This window comes from Narcine bancroftii, chromosome 3 (assembly GCF_036971445.1).
Source record: "Narcine bancroftii isolate sNarBan1 chromosome 3, sNarBan1.hap1, whole genome shotgun sequence".
In the NCBI taxonomy this organism is placed as follows: Eukaryota; Metazoa; Chordata; class Chondrichthyes; order Torpediniformes; family Narcinidae; genus Narcine; species Narcine bancroftii.
In genome coordinates this window covers 307,376,673-307,396,143 of record NC_091471.1, presented here as the reverse complement: position 1 = coordinate 307,396,143, position 19,471 = coordinate 307,376,673, and the positions used below count along the sequence as shown (strand labels likewise).

General features: G+C 42.3%; 1 protein-coding gene across 3 annotated transcripts in view; it reads left to right on the top strand.

The window, feature by feature from the left end:
* LOC138759042 (semaphorin-6B-like) overlaps nt 1-19,471 on the top strand; it is a 480,615-nt gene that overhangs the window by 166,014 nt on the left and 295,130 nt on the right. For all 3 annotated transcript variants that reach the window (XM_069928857.1, XM_069928854.1, XM_069928856.1), the window contains one exon: nt 610-773. In XM_069928857.1, coding sequence (XP_069784958.1) covers nt 749-773 — 25 coding nt within the window. In that variant the 5' untranslated portion in view covers nt 610-748. The remainder of the gene's footprint in view (nt 1-609; nt 774-19,471) is intronic.

The window sequence follows — 19,471 nt, the reverse complement described above, 5'->3', positions numbered from 1 at the left end:
CTGGGATGGTAGTGCAGTTATCAAATAAAGTCCCATACCGTCGGCTGCGTTGGGGGGAGGGCGAAGAAGAAATAGTTTGTGTGGGGGGGGGGGGGGGATTAAAAGGTCAGCTGAAGAGGAAGAAGAGAAGCAAAGGTCAGTTTGGAGGACACCAGGCAAAGCAAAGCGGTGCAGTACTGCATATGAGTGGTGAGTTCATAAAATAAAAAAAATTACCACAATGGCAGTGGCCAGTGATGCAAGAAATAGATTTTGTATCTGATGGACTGTTCCTATGACAAGCGACCAAAATGTAAATGAAAAATCTATATATTTATTAAAATATACTGACAAACAAATAAAGTAAGCAAGTCATCTTACCAACTAAATTGATTCTTTTTTTTTCAGTCTTTCAACTGTATCCTAAGGGAATGATCAAAGTCTGAGGGGATTAAAGTGTTTGTGTGGCAAATAAATGAGCCTTTGAGAAACCCATGGCTGGCCATCATCGAACTGAGTGGCAGGTTATTTACAAGGAGCTCAGTGATGCAATGGTGATTTAAATTTGGACATAGAGCATGGAAACGGGCCTGTGCCACCTAATTAACCCATTTAATTTCTTTGTTTCAGGCCGAAGAATATAATTGAAGCTAACAACTTAATGGGCGAGTTGTGACCAAGCACCTCGAGGGGAAGGGGAGGCAAGATCACGGGAGAATAAGAGGAGAAAGCTATTCACTCCAAACCTGCAGCAGAAGCAAGGGTGCTGATGGATATTGGGAAGCCATTGGCTGGTATGTAATAGTAACTTAACATTTTAAAAGTAAACTATTTGTAAGAGATCCTTGAAGTTTATAATGGCAGATTTTCTAAGGTGGTACCCTTTAGGTTGGACAAGCACACACAAAAAAAACTTTAGATATCCAGGAGCAAAAGGGTACAACTAGTGTTTCCCCCAGTCACTCTTCTTCGGCCCCATCCTCTTCCAGTATCCAAGAGGAAAAGAAGAAATAAAAAAAGGGGGGAGAAAAGTAGAATCGTGGGCCTACCCTACCTCCTGATATCACTCTGGAGGAAACAAAATAGAGAGAGTGCAGAGAAGGTTCACGAGAATGTTGACAGGATTTCAGGGTCTAAGTTACAGGGAAAGGTTGTGCAGACTGGGGCTTTTTTCTCTGGAGCGTAGAAGATTGAGAGGGGACTTGATCAAGGTGTTTAAGATTTTAAAAGGGACAGACAGAGTAAACGTGGATAGGCTTTTTCAATTAAGAAAGGGGGAGATTCAAACTAGAGGGCATGGTTTAAGATTGAAGGGGGAAAATTATAAGGGGAACATGAGGGGAAATTTCTTTACGCAGAGGGTGGTGGGGATTTGGAATGAGCTTCCGGCAGACGTGGTCGAGGCGGGATCATTGGTTACATTTAAGGAAAGACTGGATCGTTACATGGATAGGAGGGGACTAGAGGGGTATGGACCGGGTGCTGGTCAGTGGGACTAGGAGGGTGGGGATTTGCTACGGCATGGACAAGTAGGGCCGAACTGGCCTATTCTGTGCTGTAAGTAGTTATATATGGAAACTACAATGCGCACCTGGTCAGGAATATGTTGAGAGGAAGAGGCACTAAAAGAAAGGAGACTGAGAAATAAGAAACTTAATTAAAATAAATGGGATCTTGAGTGGATGGGTGGATGTGGAGAGGATGTTTTGTGTGAGAATCTAGAACTGAGGTTCATAGAAACATAGAAACATAGAAGATAGGAGCAGGAGTAGGTCATTCGACCCTTCGAGCCTGCTCCGCCATTCAACGAGATCATGGCTGATCTTAAAGTTCAGTACCCCGTCCCCGCCTTCTCTCCGTAACCTTTAATACCCTTATACTGAAGAAATAGATCTAATTCCCTCTTAAATAGATTTAATGAACCTGCCTTTACTGCCCTCTGTGGCAATGAATTCCACAGATTCACCACCCTCTGGGTCAAGAAATTCCTCCTCATCTCGGTCCTAAATGGTTTGCCTATTATCCTCAAACCATGGCCCCGGGTTCTGGATTTTCCCACCATTGGAAACATCCCATCTGCATCCATTCTGTCCAGTCCTGCCAGAATTTTATAGGTCTCCATGAGATCCCCTCTCAATCTTCTAAACTCCAGCGAGTACAATCCCAATTTGCGCAATCTTTCCTCATAAGTCATTCCTGCCATTCCAGGGATCAACCTGGTGAATCGCCTCTGCACTCCCTCCATTGCAAGAACATCCTTCCTTAGATAAGGTGACCAAAACTGCACACAATACTCCAGGTGGGGTCTCACCAAGGCTCTGTACAGCTGCAGTAAAGTATCCTTGTTCCTATACTCAAACCCTCCTGATATGAAGGCCAACATACCATTTGCCTTTTTAACCGCCTGCTGTACCTGCATGCTCGCCTTCAGAGACTGATGTATAAGTATCCCTAGGTCTCTCTGCACTTCCCCATCTTTTAATCTATTGCCATTCAAATAGTTCACTTTTCTTTTTTTTTAGATCGCCTGTTTAAGGCACAAATGAGATAACGTTTGACTTGTCTTTAAAATGCTCATCCTCAAAGATTTCAGATATATTGACCAAGTACATACATGACACCACGTACAACCCTGAGATTCTTTTTCCTGCAAGTGAGGCAGAATCTCCACTTATTCGTGGTCCCAAAAAAACTGTACCCAACATAAATGTAAGTAAACTGACTGTGCAATACAGTGGGAGAAAAAGTGCAAGAGTCCTTAAATGAATCCCTGTTTGAGTTTGTGGTTGAGGAGGGGTAGCAGCTGTTTCTGAACCTGATGGTGCGAGTCTTGTGGCACCTGTACCTCTTTCCTGATGGCAGCAGCAAGAATAGAGTGAGTGCTGGCTGGTGTGGATCCTTGATGATTGCTGATTCTCTCTGACATCAGCGTTCCCTGTAGATGTTCTCGATGGTGGGGAGGGTTTTGCCTTTGATGTCCTGGGCTGCGTCCACTATCTTTTGCCAGGCTTTACACTCAGGGGTATCGGTTTTCCCATTACCAGGCCATGACGCAGCCAGTCAGCACACTTTCTGCCACACATTTGTAGAAAAAGGGGTCAATAGATTGCAATATGCAAGGACTGAATTATTACTGTGAGTAGATGGGACTTCAGAGGTAAGGTTAGTGACAGATCAAATGGAAGGGAGATGCTTGATGAGCCAAGTGGCTTACTCCTGTGGCTTATTCATACATTTGTGGAAAAATAGTAAGACAGATGCCAAGGTGTGGAAAAGAGCATCAAAAGCAGGGAACAAAACATTCCCATCCCCATTTTCTCAATGCTTTCTGAATGCAGCTGACAGTTGAAAATCTCAGATCTACGATCGGCTTGATTTTGACGACTCTGATGATGTGATGCTTTATTACCAAACAGATGAAGTACACTTTGGATCAAATAGATTTAAGATTGTGAATACAAGCAGTGGTGGGTTTTATTTGGATTGTGTTCATTGTCTCATTGTGCGTGGGTTCATCTGAAGGTAAGATCTGTCCCTAAGATTGCAGACTTTGATTACTGTTGGAATATTTTTTTTAAATGAATAGAACAGCTCAAAGTCATAAAAATAGATCCCTTACTACAGTCAGCTGATGCATGAGTGTATGTGAATCAAATCCAATCAAATGTATGTTTATAAGTTTCATTGATGTGCTCATTGTCAATAAAACTTTCATTATCAACAAATTGGAAGCCCTTATTTTCATTTCCACTCAACTGTATAGAATGCCAGTTTTCTTTCCAATACCATGATATGGCATTGTGAATATAATGAATAGGAGAATTTTAGATAAACATGGACCTGTGTTAGTGGCTAGAGAAATGAAAACAACAGTTTTGAAATACCATTCAGGTCAGGCAATTTCTAAGGGGAGAGAAAATTAGCTAATCCTTCATATTTTTTCATCAATAGCACTTTGGGTTTGATTGGAATAGGCTGATGCACTGGTGGTGATCACACTTCTGTCAGCCATGGAGACTGGGGACTCCAATTGCAAGAACTATTCCCGAAATTTCAGAGTTTATGTAATTGAACTATGCCCTGGGAACATTGTTGATGAGAAAGGATTTTGTAGCCCTCAGTTGATGAAAGTTACCATGTTGAACCAGAAAAATCCCAGCTTTTGATTTCAACACAATACAGTTCGTTACTTGGCCATGATACAGTTGTAGAATGAGTGGAACTATGGCCTCAGAGCTCCTGAGACTTGGCTTTAATCCTGGGTCCAGATTGCACATTTGCCTTGGACACTGTGAGCTTCCCACTTCCCAAAAATGTGCAGTTTGGTAGCCAGACAAGAACAAAAAGAATCCTGACAGAGACTGTCAGAAACAAAGAGAATGGAAACTAACTCAGTAAGAAGGCTAAGACAGAAGGAGGTGTTGAGTAGAACAGAAGAATATGGCCAGATGAGAACAAAGAAATAATTAGAAATATCTGGGGTATGAATTGATTTCTGATCAAAACAACAGGATATTCTGGCCTTGAGGATTAAGATGGGAGCTCTACACCCCAGATATCTGCAGAGCAGGAAATTACTTGTGATAAATCTTGTGCAAGAAATCTAGCAAAGGAAGCCAACTTTTGTTCTGTATGAGCTATATAAACTGTAGAGACTGGGCAGTAGAGGTCAGTCTTGGGGAATAGCTCACTGAGCAGGTGACCTATGAACTAACGACTGAACCTGAGCTCTGTTAAGCTTTATTCTTGTGCTGTGTAATAAACTGATTGTTGAACCGAATACCTTCTCCTATCACTTCATTTAACGAACACGCTGGACTCAGACGACACATAGACTAAATTGAGGGTAGGGTATAGCCAGAGTCCGACAGTCCAGATTGCACATTTGCCTTGGACACTGTGAGCTTCCCACTTCCCAAAAATGTGCAGTTTGGCCACTATAGAATGTCATTATGTCGTAAGTGAGTGGTAGAATCTAGGAAGGGTTAATGGAAATGTGGTGGGATTAGTTTACTCGGCAAATGGTAAGAGAATAGGGTTCCTCTGTGAGCTGACATGTACTTGATTGGAAAAAAAATGACTTCCTTTGTATTGAAATATGATTTGTAAGATCTCAATGGAGATACCAGTCAAGGTTCTGAAAATGATACAATATCTCCAGTTTAAGGAGAAGTAAAAGAAACGGGCAGTACAATTGGTGCAATGATTAGTTCAGCGCTGTTACAGTGTCAGCGATCAGGATTTGAATCCCGCGCTGCCCCTAACGAGTTTGTACGTTCTCCCTGTGTCTGTGTGGGTTTTCCCCAGTTGCTCTGGTTTCTTCCTACAATTCAAAACTTACCAGGGTTGTAGGTCAATTGGGCGGCATGGGCTCATGGGCCAAAAGGACCTATTACCATGCTGGATGTCTACATTTAAAATTTAAATTAAAAAAAGAATAAAATCAGCTTGGGACCCCAGGACTGATACACCAATCTGTCAGTGCATCTGAACAAATAGAGTCAAGATTAAATGTGATAACTCATGTGGATTAAGCGTTAACGTTTCTACCCATGGATGCTGACTGGCCGGCTGAATCCTTCCAACAATTCTTTATCGACTCAAAATTTCAGTATCTGCTGCTTTAGTGTCTTTTTTTCTGGATAAGGAGAAAGTTCGATTAGCTAGGTCAAGTACCGCAGGGCAGCTGTCTTATCTCAAGCCATTGTTTTAGATCCATCAAGAAAAAGCAACAATATAGAGGAAGTCTGCATGTCATATTCAAAGAGTTTTAGATTTTCTTCGCATTGAGTTATTTCATCTTTGCATTTTGTAGCCTTTATGCAGACAATAAAGTGAAACAGCAGATAGATTAGTTAAAATTTGCATTTTATTTTTGTTTGCTGTAAACAGAAGTATTGTACAATGAGGCAGTTTGGGATTATAGCATATGAAGTCATCCTTTCATGGATTGGTAGCTAATGGAATTTAATCTTCTGGTGGATCTGGCCTTGCTAACCTACAGAATGAATAGAATTTTGGGAGGGTTAGAGGTTGGGAGTTATTGGCAAAGGAAGTTGAATGTTTCAGTTTACATGAGGAATTGAGCATAATAATTCTCAAAGAGTAATCACTAAATACATCACCTCAGCACAACGTGAAGCGATTACGTTTTAAGGTTACACTTCAATGCACAAAAGTGCTGGAGAATCTCAGCAACATCACACAGTGTCCATAGGAAGCAAAGGGATATAACCAACGTTTTGGGCCTGGGCCCTTAGTGAAAGTCTGAGCAGAAAACAGCCTGACTAAAAAGGCTGGAGGAGAAGGGAAGAAGGGGCAGAGGGAGGAGCCTAAGCCAACAGGCAAGAGGTCATCGATGGAGGGAAGAAAAAAAAGCTGAGATGATGTGGGGGGGGGGGAAGGTTGACTCTGAATGGAGAGGGACGTGGGTGGGGTGCTGAAGGAAATGAGACAGAGGAATGGGCAAGAGAGGGTGGCAGAGACTAACAGAAACTGGAGGTCGATGTTAATACCATCTGGTTGGAGGATGCCCAGACAAAATAGTAGGTGTTGCTTCTCCAATTAGCGGGTGGCCTCAGTTTGGCAATGCTATGGACAGACAAATCAGCGTGGGAATGGGATGTGGAATTGAATTAGGAGGTACCCGTTCTTGCAGCGGGCAGAACTAAGATGTTCAATGAATCTATCTCCCAGTGTGTGTCCAGTTTCTCCAATGTAGAGAAGCCCACAACAGGAGCACCAGATGCAGTAGATGATTCCTTGCAGATTCACGTGTTGCTCCACTTTTAAGGACTGTTTGGGGCCCTGAATAGTGGTGAAGGAGGAGATGTGGATGCAAGTGTGGCACTGCTTAGTGTTGTTTCCCATTTTAGAAATGAGGTAGTATAAAACATGTTACAGTTAGTTAGCCCCCTTTCCCCAGGCTAGTAAGAAAGATCATATATATGGTGGATATGCACGGAGATCAGTAAGAATGGGATAGATCTTGGCTGAATTGCCCTCTGCATTTAAACAACATGGCAATTACATGGGCTCATTCATATTGAAGAACCATTTGGAAAATATATTGGGGAATTGTTGGACTGCACCCCAATAACCTTGGTCCAAAAATATTTGAGAGGAAGCACAAACCATTAAAGATTATGCTTACATATTTGTTTTAAATTTTCAGCCATTTAAAACAGAAGATTAGTATTGCAGAGCATAAACTTTTGTAGGAAAAGTGCCAGAAATGTTAATCAGGACAGAATCAATCATAACAGTGTCATCTTCGTAATAGTGGTTCCACTGGCCAAAGATGGAGTCTGAAAGGAGTTGCACTGAAGGACACACTGGAAAACTCTTAGAGATTTTGCCCAAATATCCTGCAGTAAAAATAATGGTTCCGCTGGCGAAAGATGGAGTCTGAAAGGAGTTACACTGAAGGACACACTGGAAAACTCTTAGAGATTTTGCCCGAATATCCTGCAGTAAAAATAATGGTTCCACTGGCCAAAGATGGAGTCTGAAAGGAGTTGCACTGAAGGACACACTGGAAAACTCTTAGAGATTTTGCCCGAATATCCTGCAGTAAAAATAGTGGTTCCACTGGCCAAAGATGCATTCTGGAAGGAGTTGCACTGAAGGACACACTGGAAAACTCTTAGAGATTTTGCCCGAATATCCTGCAGTAAAAATAGTGGTTCCACTGGCCAAAGATGGAGTCTGAAAGGAGTTGCACTGAAGGACACACTGGAAAACTCTTAGAGATTTTGCCCGAATATCCTGCAGTAAAAATAATGGTTCCACTGGCCAAAGATGGAGTCTGAAAGGAGTTGCACTGAAGGACACACTGGAAAACTCTTAGAGATTTTGCCCGAATATCCTGCAGTAAAAATAGTGGTTCCACTGGCCAAAGATGAATTCTGAAAGGAGTTGCACTGAAGGACACACTGGAAAACTCTTAGAAATTTTGCCCGAATATCCTGCAGTAAAAATAGTGGTTCCACTGGCCAAAGATGGAGTCTGAAAGGAGTTGCACTGAAGGACACACTGGAAAACTCTGGAGTTGCCTGAATATCCTGCAGTAAGAATGGCGAATGGTGAAGGGCAGCACGGTTGCTGTAGGGTGGCATGGTTGGCGCAGAGGTTAGTGCAACGCCTTTTCAGCACCAGCGATCGGGGCTGGGGTTTGAATCCTGCACTGTCGGTGAGGAGCTGGTACATTTTCCCATGTCTGTGTGGGTTTTCCCCGGGGGACCCAGTTTCCTCTCACCTTTTCAAACCTTCCAGAGATGTAGGTTAATTGGGTGGCACGTGCTTGTGGGCCGAAGGGCCTGTCACCATCCCCTGTTACAATAGTCACCGAATCTGTAATCACACCGTGCTAAAAATCTGCATAATCCCAGGAAATGGAACTTCTGAATTCATGTCCTGAAATTGAATGGTCTTTGCCTCCTGATGTAATGTACAAAACTGCATAATAATGAAAGGTTTCCATTCTTCCCTTTGAAAAGCGTAATTTCCTCTTGTGAGACCATTTCCCAAAAATATTTGCCAAGATGATTGCTGATGACCCTTTGCCAGCTTTGCTGATTTAAATTTGTACAGCGCCCATAATTTATGAAGCTATCAGGAGCCAAAGAGGTAAAGAGATGATTACAACAGCAGTCCAATATGACAAGGACTTTGATTATGTCCAGCTCGCCCTTTACAAATTAATCTCGGCACATTCTTGCGGTAGACCCGCGTAACATTGTCCATATTGATATGGACATAGTGTTACTCATTTATTTTAATTCAGTTCATGAGATGCTGGACTAATAATTACTGGTGAAACACTTGAGTAACTTTAATTAAATTATATATGTGTTAACAGTGAAATGTGACATTTGTTTGTAGCAATTACATAGTAATTCATGATGATAGTACATCATGTCCATGGCTTTGCTCATCTCCTCCTGAACCTTTTTATTCCTCTTCCACCTTTTTCCTCCTCCTCTCCACATTATGGTCTGCTTCTTTAACTTCTGTATCTTTTCATTTTCTCGCCTTCAGCCCCACTTTTGTTGTGATCGTGCTTCAGGTCTGTTAATTCTATCTTCATAGCTCACCTTCTCATGTCAATGGCCAGTAAAATGGGTTCGCCCATGTCCTACGGCCTTCTGAGAAGTGTATGTTCTTTGTTTCACACAGACACAAGAAATAGAAACAGGAGGAAGTGTTCGGCCCTTCGCTCCTGCTTTTATCATTCAATGAAATCATGACTGATCTTTTATCTTTTTTCATGCATGAACCTCTTGTCCTTTGGTCTCTTAACATTAAAAGGCTTCTCTATCTCTGTTCCAAAAATGCTCATTCACTGAGCTTCCATTGCCTCAATACGTAAAGATTTCCAAAGATCCTCATGCAGATGCTATAATTGTAATTAATGCACAGACCTAAACATTGGTGATGCATCTTTGCCTCGTATGGATGCGGGACCTGCTGAGTTTCTCCGGCACTTTAATGTATCAACTCAAAAGATTCTCTACCTTCCAGGTGAAGAATTGCTTGTTTTTCCCTCTTCTTAGATCAAATAGCCCAACTGCTGCTTCCACACATTCCATCCAGGGCAAGCATGTACTATCTTGCCAGTCACATAAGATTTGTGTGTGTTTTGATTAAATCACCATCCAATCTCCAGAGTGGATCAGCCCAGCCAACTGAACCACTCCTCGTAAAATGGTTCTCCCATCTCAGGGGATTAACCTGATGAGCCTCTGTTCTATTCATTCTATCACACCTTCCTTAGGGAGAATGGATGTAACAGTGTTCCAGTTACAGTCTCAACAAGATTGAATTAATTTCTGTAGGGTATCTTTGCTCTTGTACTCAAATCCTGTTGAAATAATGGCCGATGTACCATTTGACTTTCCCACTGTTGGCTGGATCAACACATTTACTTTCAGTAATTCATGTACAAGGGCAGCTGTGTGTACCCCCCTCCCCCCCTCCGATCATGAATATTTTTTAATCTTCCACCATTTAAAAAAATACCCCACTTTTCGATGCTTTTCTTTATAGTGGATAACTTCACATTTTTCCCCATTATGTCCTGTCTGCCATGTCATCAAACCATTCACCAAGCAAAATTTCCTTGAAACTTCTCTGCATCTTCCTCCGAACTTGCACGTCCATCCAGCTTTGTATCATCAACAAAACTTGGATGTATTATAGTAAAAGCACAGATGTGCCGGAGGAACCTTGAAGCCTCCATAGGCTGGTTCTATATATCTTTTCCTTGCCGTGGGCGCTGCGAGACCAGCTGGGTTCCTCCAACATGTCTGTGCTTTTACGACAATCACAGCTTCTGCAGACTGTTTCACTCACTCTATTTCACATGGTTTCTTCTTCTAAATCATCGTGATTGAGAACAGCTTGGGCCCTATCTCCAAATGTGATTGAAGTCAACTATCCTCAGCCTCATTAATGGAAGAAAAATAACTCATTTATTCCTACTCTCTTTTCTGTCTATTAACTGATTCTCAGTCCACACAAGTACATTACTCCTAATATTATGCATTCTAACTTTATTGAGTGAATATGTAGCAACTATCAGGTCCATGTGAAAGTCCAATGCATTGAATTAACTGGTTTTCCCTTGTCCTGCCAATTGCATCCTCAAAAATTTAAACCGATTTCTCAAACATGATTTCCCTCCTAAATCCAGGTTGACTCTATTCATCCCTCTTATTTTATAAATGCTCTGTAAACATTTCATGGTTCATACATTCTAATGTTTTTTTCACCACTAATATACCAATGTATTCTAATATTTTCCTAAAACAATGTTGGCAAAGTTACGACCATTTTAAAAGAGCAACTTTGTATTCCTGCTAAACTAATGTCATAGTTTCCTGTTGCTCAAAGAAATGACATAGCCCATTTAACACAATTATCGGTTCAAACAGTGGGGTTCTTCTGCCATGGGAGAAATAGCAGATGTCAGGGAAACATCAGTTGATCTTCTTCTTCTGGCTATTCATCCCCATAAGATGATGATGGTTCCTTTCAGTCTGTTTGTGGGGTTTGATAAGAGCATACTCCACTTTTCAGAAAGGAACAGCGTGAGCATGAATGGATTTAGCTGAGTAGGGCTTTGCACAGGTCCAGACCCACCCTCCTGCCATCTCCTCCCGGATCCTGTGGCACAATGAGATCAAAGACAGCTGGGGGGAGTCCTGTTGCAGTGAATGGCCAGACCCAGCGTCGATGCAAGAGATGCCCTTTCCCCGCTTCACGGCGCGTGTTTGCCAGATGGAGGAGTACCTGCTTCTTGCCAGAACTGATGAAGTTTGACGTTAAGAGGAGTGGTGTGAAGAGAAGGCAGAATATGAATGTGAACTTAAAGGAATGCTCTGCTCTTAATTTTATTTTGTTTCAGGAACAAAATGTGAAGGACTGGAAAGAGATTAGTCTCAATCAGCACATGCTTTCTTGTTTTTCAAATTTATTGTCGTGAACCAGTCACAAAGTTTGTTGTTTTTCAGCGGCATCAGAGTGTAAACCCCCTCACAAAATAAATAAAAATAAAAATCTAAGTAAGGCAATGTCTTTGCTTTATCCATCATTCAATAGCATTTCATTTTTTATTATTTGCCTCTAAATATGGAGGTAAAAAAATTTTCAATTTCATAAAATACAACAGCAACAAAAATCCCATTGAAGTAAAAATTAAAAAACATTTCTCAAAAGATTAGTCCAAACTGATGGCAGCAGGGAAGAAGCTGTCCTTGTGTCACTGAGTGCTTGTCTTTAGGCTCCTAAATCTTTTTCCCAATGGTAGCAGAGTGAAGAGGGCATGGCCTGGGTGGTGGGGATCCTTGAGGATAGAAGCTGCTTTCTTAAGACACCAACTCTTGTAGATGTCCTCCTTGGAGTGAAGTCTGGTGCTCGGGATTTTGCAGGTTGAAAGGTAAAGCAGCAGAATTTAAAAAAAACAAACATGTTTCATTTACCTATGCAGATCATCTGATCTGCTGTACTTATTCAGTGCAAGGATGGGCAATGGCAAGAGTAGAGTTGATGTTACCTGGGTTTTCACCACACTTAAAGTAATCTGATGAGGCTATCTGGGCTTTGACACGAAGAGTTGCTGAATGGATTGGACATGAAAGGTCTGGACAGCAAGGCACGGTTGGGGGACTGTAACAATATGCAGAACTAACCCCAGTATCCTTCAGAACAAGGATGAACCCCTTTGCTCCTTGTAAAATGATGCTCCTCGGGGAGCAGTGCCTCGATTGCTCTCCAGGACACCGGAGAAGCGGCTGTTCTGCATGTGTGAGCTTAAATAGAGAATGTTGACAAAACTGGGGAATCTCCGTCACCTGCCTGCCCGTGATTGGTTCAAAATTCCCAGCTGATTTCCCTCTGCTTTACCCTCAAGCACTAACACCAGTTGCAGGTCTCCAGGCAATTTGCAGACTGGAGCTCCAAGCCAAAAAAAAAGGGAAGAAGAAAAATATAATGAGCTCATGAATTCTTTCCCATTAGGGACCATTGGGAGCAAAGAAGTATGAACAAAAACTGATAAAGGTTTTGGAGAAAATGGCCTTGCACTACACTGCATATATCATTCTCACTCCTGTCTCACTTGAGATTGAATTCATGTTCATTAAACATGAAATCTTCTTTATCTATGTAGCTAATTTCCAAAACATCCACTCTGAAATAGCCGGAGTATTACCCATAAAACATTTATAAATATCATCCTATCTTATCATTTGATCATTCTGTCTTGATAATGCAAAACAGAATGACATTTCAAGCCACCAACCAATGCATAATTGTTTCAAACATGGCACAGTAAGGCCATGAAATGTACCAGCCAGTCATGCATTTCAGCTCAGAGACAGCACTGAACTTGATTCAGAATGATTACTTCCTTCTGTCCTGATATAGATTCTGCCGTGGAATGATCATTAATCACTGCCCTAACTAGTCCACCAAGTTTTATCAAGAGAGTCTTACTCCTGGCTCAGGCAGCGCCTGATTTAAATAGGTAGCTGTAACTACCTTGAAGAGTTTGAGGGCAGGCTGATGCCTTCAGCTCTCATACAATCTGCTCCAGCAGTTCAGTGACTATGTCCATGTTGGGTGGGTGGGGGGGGGGGGGGGTGTGAGAGAACTATAGCAGCTGCATGTAAACCATCTCTTGTTTGTTATTGAAGAAATGAGAGACAGACCCCACATTTCATCGTCCAGTTGTGACAAAGATTTAAACTTGTTGCTGATTAAACTATGGACAAGTGCAAATGTGCAGTGACCTACATTTATTTAATTTTTACCTTGACCTCAAATTGACTTGCTTCCATAAATACCTTCTTCTGTTCTGTGCTTGAGTTACATAGATATCTTGGTAATCTCTTTCCATTGCACCCCAATGCAAATCTTCTACCACCTTATTCTAACACCAATCATTCTGGCTCTCATATAACACTTATCTGACAGAACTTGTGTTGCTTCAGAGATGAACCTCTGTCACCATAATCTTGACACACCACCAGAACCTTGGGGATTCCTGGGCTTCTACTCATTACCTCTCTTGAAGGTTTTTTTTCCACTATATTTTTTTATATAGTCTATTGAAATTTCCTCCTCTAATTCAGTTCCCCCCCCCCCCACCCCCACCCCTGTTCTTTGCCATCTGGAGTCAAGAAGGTGAGTTGCCAAATTCTTGCTCAGAATCATTTTGATTGGAAAACAGGGCTTCATCTCCCAGCCACTGTGCTCTGCTCCTTGTATCGAGCAACGTGCTTTGCTCTTTGTCATCTGCCTTGTGTATTATTATACCCGAGTGCCTCGGCTTTTTGTGATCCCAAGTGTCAATCTCAGTGCAGATGCATTCTCTCAAGTTGGAGTACTTGATTTTTCTGCTGCAGTGAAGGTTGAATGACCTGGCGCCATTTATTCTAATGAATGTTTCTCCCATCAATTCACACTCCCTTAGCAATTTGGAATTATACAGCTGGAGTACAAATGAGACTTCAGAAAAACACATGCTATATCTCGCTCAGAGTGCAACGCCACGGCTTTTAATCCATTTGCAGAGAGGAATGGGAGTGGAACTCAGGAACCAGTGTCTTGGCTGATGAGCCAAGGGGAAAGGTGAAAAAGATGAGAGGACGGATACAGTGAGAGCTTAGTAGTGACCCTGTGTTTGTCCATCTTGTCCTCTCCTGTCCTGGTTCAGATCTTTAGACTTCCCCTAATGTGGGAGAACATTCCAAATGTTGTTTCACAGGAATAGATGCCAAGACTAAGGACTAATATGGAGTGGCTAAAAACTGTGGTTGGTTTAAGGAGAGCTTTAAGGGAGAGTGAATGTGCAAGGAGGGGTTTTGGTAAGGAATTCTGGAACTTGTCTATTGGACTTGACGCCAGCATCTGCAGATTTTCTTGTTTAATTCTAAAGGTCTGATGTCCTTGTCTGATCAGCGAAGAACTAAAACAAAATGATGAGCCGAGATAGGGTAGATGGCCTTCGGGTACAGGAGTCTAAAAACTAGAGGGATAGATTTAAGGTGAGAGGGGAAGGATTTAACAGTTGAAGATACGGCTGCCAGGGGTGGGGTGAAGGGCAAGTGGGGTGAGTTCAGTGGAGTTTCCAAATTATGGAACTGGTGGAGATTCCCAAAATAGCACAGGACAAAACTACAGATCTAAGAGAATTTTAAATTTCATATTATGGGGAGGGGTTGGTTGTGGGGAACTAGAACAAAAGTGCATCATCCACATTTAGGCCAAACATTGAGTAGGTCAATGTAGGATGGAATGAGGCCAACAGAGTCCTTCTCTCCCTTTCATTGTGAGTCCAATACAGGGATGCAGAGACAAAAATTCATCATGTCCTCTGTTGCTCTGTTTGAGATTATCGATGTCATCTACCAGGATATATGTCTGAATAGGGCACGCAAAATTATGAGGACCCCTTCCACTCTGCATCTTTCAGCTGCTCCCATTGGGGAAGAGATCCAGGAGGATCAGAGCCAGCACCACCAGGCTGAGGAACAACTTCTTCCCAAAGGCAGTGAGAATGCTGAATGACCAAAGGAACTGTTGACAACCATCCAAGACTCTCATATATACAAAATGATATTTTATTTATTTGCATATATGAACACTTATCCTATTAAACACAAACCTTATTGTTTGTCTGTATGTGAGCTACGTCTGGTTGTGTGTCTGCATGTTTTGTACTGAGGACCAGAGAACACTGTTTTGTCAGGTTGTACTTATGCAATTGGTTAACAGTAAACTTGACTTGATTGTTCGCCTCTGGTCAGTCTGGGGATCAAAACTGGTGTCATTCCATTCAGCACAGATCATTAGTATGCTAGCAAATACATTTACCATTGGGAGTAGCTGAAACATGTTTTAATAGAATTTTCCACTTTGTCACACGTTCCTTCATAACCTCCAGCAGGCTAATATCAGGATATGGGGGAACAACATCACTCAACAGGAGCTTCCGCCATCTGGAAAAAAAAACAGCTAAGAGTGAGACGTCCCCAGAGCAATATGTTTGAACACTACTTAATCCTGCTCAGGCCCCGTTGTCCTGCTGCAGCTGTTTTCAGCTGTTCGCTGCTCGCTCCAGTGTGCAGAGTTTCCTCATCTCAGTTGTTCAAGCGAAGGCAACTGCCTGAAGTCGCTGCAAAGTTCGCCTCACCCCGAGGACATCGGCGGCAACAAAAGTGAAATTGTCTTCGCAGAACCAAGTGTTCCTTTGGAAACAGCTGATAAAGTGGAAAAGATTAGACTCTGGCAAATGAGGAGTCCACCCCAGTCTTCTTCATGGAGACTGTAGACTGAGCTGTTGTTGGGAACAAAGGGGGAGGCTGTCTGAGAAGATTGTGTTTTCTGATTTAAGGAGGGACAGCTGATAGAGTTAGGCAATTAACAAAGCTGAAAAGTTGGCGCAGTCAAAAGATTAATAAGTGTAGGATGTATTTTTTTGGAAATTCATAGCCAAACCTTTCTTTGAGCACAGCTGCTGGACCAAGATGCTCACACACCCAGTGGTCTGTACCAGCCCAGGTTCACTGCATTTTGCAATCCCTTTAATCAGGCAATATTAACTTCAACCTCCACCGTACTGTTCCAGTCCAGCACCGGAGTTTTACTGCACCATAACCTTGGTGGACAGCCATCTGCCCAAGTAAGTCTAATGTGGCTATACCTTTCCTTGATGAATTTGACAGGAGGCTACCATGGCTTCTTTAATTACTTTATCTTCTTGTGTAAAATGTCTTTTCTCTATTCCCCGCCCTGTCTGATGAGTTGATTGAGCACAGGAAGTGTGGCTGTCATTGAGATGTCCATGTATGGCTTCAGTGTTTCTTGGAAAGGGAGTGGAGTGTTTGGAGTGCAAAATTCTTGTTTCTGATTGCTGTTTAGTGCTTCTTATTGGAAAATGTCTGGTTTTGATGTCATCCATGCTGAATAGTCAGTTGGCTTGACGAAGGGCTCAGGCCCAAAACGTTGGTTACCTTTTACTTGCTATGGATGCTGCTAAATTTCTCCAGCACGCTTGCAGATCGTCCTTGAGCCCAGCATCTACAGATTTTCTTGTTTAACTCCAAATGTCTGATAAGCAAAGAACTGAGACATCATGATCACCGTGGATATGTATTTGCGAGATGTCTGAAATTTGAAGGATAGGTTTCACGTGAGAGGGGAAGGATTTAAATGAGCTCTCAGGCAAATCTCGCACACAGAGACTAGTGGGTACATGGAGCCGGTCGAGGCAAGTACAATTGCAAAATTTAAAAGGCATTTGGACAAATATATGGATGGGAAAAGTTTGGAGAGATATGGGCCAAACACTGGTGAATGAGACTAACTTAGGTAGACATCTTGGTCAGCATAGATGAATTGGGCTGGCTGAAGGGTCTGGTTCCATGCTGTATGACTCCATGAACAGTCATACAGGAAAATTACCAGAAGAATGTTGATGACTCTTGAGAGGTATCTGTCTTGGAGTTAAAAAAAAAAAGGAGAGATTTAAGATTCAATTTATTGTCATGTAATAAAGGTACTGCGATATTACACAAAATTTGTTTTCATCTGCTGTAAGGCAAACAGATTCACCATCAGCAGAAATTGCATGGAGCGCCTCTTACAGTCAGAGAAAAAGAAGCAAATAAGGGTCTCTTCAGTGTCCTGAGTGTCCATGATTTGCCTCCAGTGCTCTCACTGCCCCCGCAGCCACACGGAGACTAGTCCAAACCATCAGCAGCCCAAGCTCCAGATCTGAACCTCTGACACGATCAGGAAACCTTCAGCACCCTCTCATGTCCCAGTTCTGATACCTGATACCCACTTCAGCCAGTCTTGAGGCGGTCTCCAGCTGTCCACGGCCTGGTGCAAATCCCTTGTCCGCAGTCGCTGGCGGCCCCATGCCTCGAGTCGCCAACAGCCTGCCAACTGTGAGTTCCTCAGCCTCAGAGCCCCTCGCTGGTCTGTTGCCATGGTCACCATCCCATTGGGCCATCTCCTCTGCTTGCCCTTCTCAGACAGGGGTGGTGTCCTCATTTTCCGGTGCCCTGCACCAGTCCTCTGTTTCCCCAGAGGAAGGAAACAAAGCATCTGCACACAAAAAGCTCTTCTGCAGAAAAATAGGAAGTGAAACCAAGTTTATGTTAGAGCTCTGTGGACATTATAGCAGGAGAAATGTCACTGAGTTTTAACTGATCATAATGATTGCCATCTTGAGCAGCATTTCTGCAGTCACCTCACACATTTGTTCTGGAAAGGGTGATGGGCAAAACAATTGATAAATTTCATCTGCTTCCTTTTCATCAAGAATATAGCTCTAAAATGGAGCGGTGCAAATATTAAAATCAGTGTGATAATTGTTACTCCACTAAGGCAGTGTCTTTCTGTATATTTCAAACGAATTTTCTCGGGACAGTTACATAGTTTGAAAATAGTTCTGTGCCTAAGTACCGAAGGCTAAGGGTGAGCTAGCAGATGCAGCCTAACATGTTTTCAGTAACAGTATGTGATACTGGATGTCACGGTTTTGAGTAGCAGTTGGGGCAAATTTGTGCCACCACCTCATTATGATGAAGCAAAGACATTTATTTTCACTCTGTTATTTCAGAGGACAGAATACAATACTAATCAATTTGCACTGAATTACAGCTACTTTTGCCTTCGAGTTGCAAGGCTGTCGATTTCAGGTCCACAGTAGTCTCCACCATGCAAACTGGGCAGCTTATTCAGTAGAGTATTGGGTGAGTGCAACCTTTTCTTTAGAATGATGGGTTAAAGAGAAACAATTTAAATTAGAGATTTAATAACAAGCCCTTCTAGCCGACCAGCCGTGCTGCCCAAATACACCCCTGTGACCAATTAACCTTCTAACCTTTTTGGACTGTGGGAGGCAGCCAGAGCACCCAGAGGAAACCCATGCTGGTCACGGGGAGAACGTGCAGGCAGCGGCAAATTTGAACATGGGTCGCTGGCACTGTGATAGCATGACAGTGTCCGTGCCACTCCTGAAAATAGCTCATAAAATATTCTGTGGCTGCTTTCTAAAAGAAGAATGAGGAATAATCCTGACATTCCAGCTAATATTTATCCCTTTAGTAACATGGACAAGGCACATTAATTTACCATTTGCAGTTTGTGTCGTGTTGCTGTGTGCAGATTACCTGGCGTATGCGCCTCCATTTTTACAAAAAAGAAAGAATGACACTTCAGAAATCACTGAAAAACTCGCAAATAAAATTTTGAAGATGTCAAAAGTGCAACACAACTGCAAGGTTTTGTTCTGAGGTTACATAGGTGGTCAGAGTCTGGTTCCAATTATATTAATTATATTGTTAAAGTCGAGGCAAATTACTATCATAGAATGGGAACCATTTTACAACACCAGTGGGTATTGCAATTGTTGCTGTGACTATATCTTTAATTGGTATAGGTGAAGGAAAATTATTAGTCTTATAATCCTAACTTTTATTTCTGCCCTGTTGTGATTTGTCATATGTCAAGCATTTATCGTTATTTCAGGTAAATCATTTGCAGATCCTTTTACATTTTTACTTTGGCTACTGGAAGAAAGTGTCATTTTGTAGCTGTATGTTCTGAACAAGTCAAAGGGTGATATGAGCACACCCAAGTAAAGGAGATTTCATAGAGACACGAAGAAAATTAAGCTTCCCAAGTTCCACTCTGCCACCTCTCCTCCTCACTGCTCTGCTGAGTGAGGACAGCTGCAGCTCCTCATCGTGCCCTTCCTGTGTGAGTCACTTCGATGGGGCAGCGATCCTTTGACTGCAACGTGGAAAACAGAAAGCCTCACAAACCCTCTGCGGTAGTCACCATTTGGAGTGATTATGGTAAATGTACTCTCTTACCGTGTTTCTGTGTTTGGACATGAATATTAGGACTTATAGTTTCTGCATTTCTCATGATGTTGCAAACCTATCATAGCCTGAATTTGGCATCTTCAGGCTAT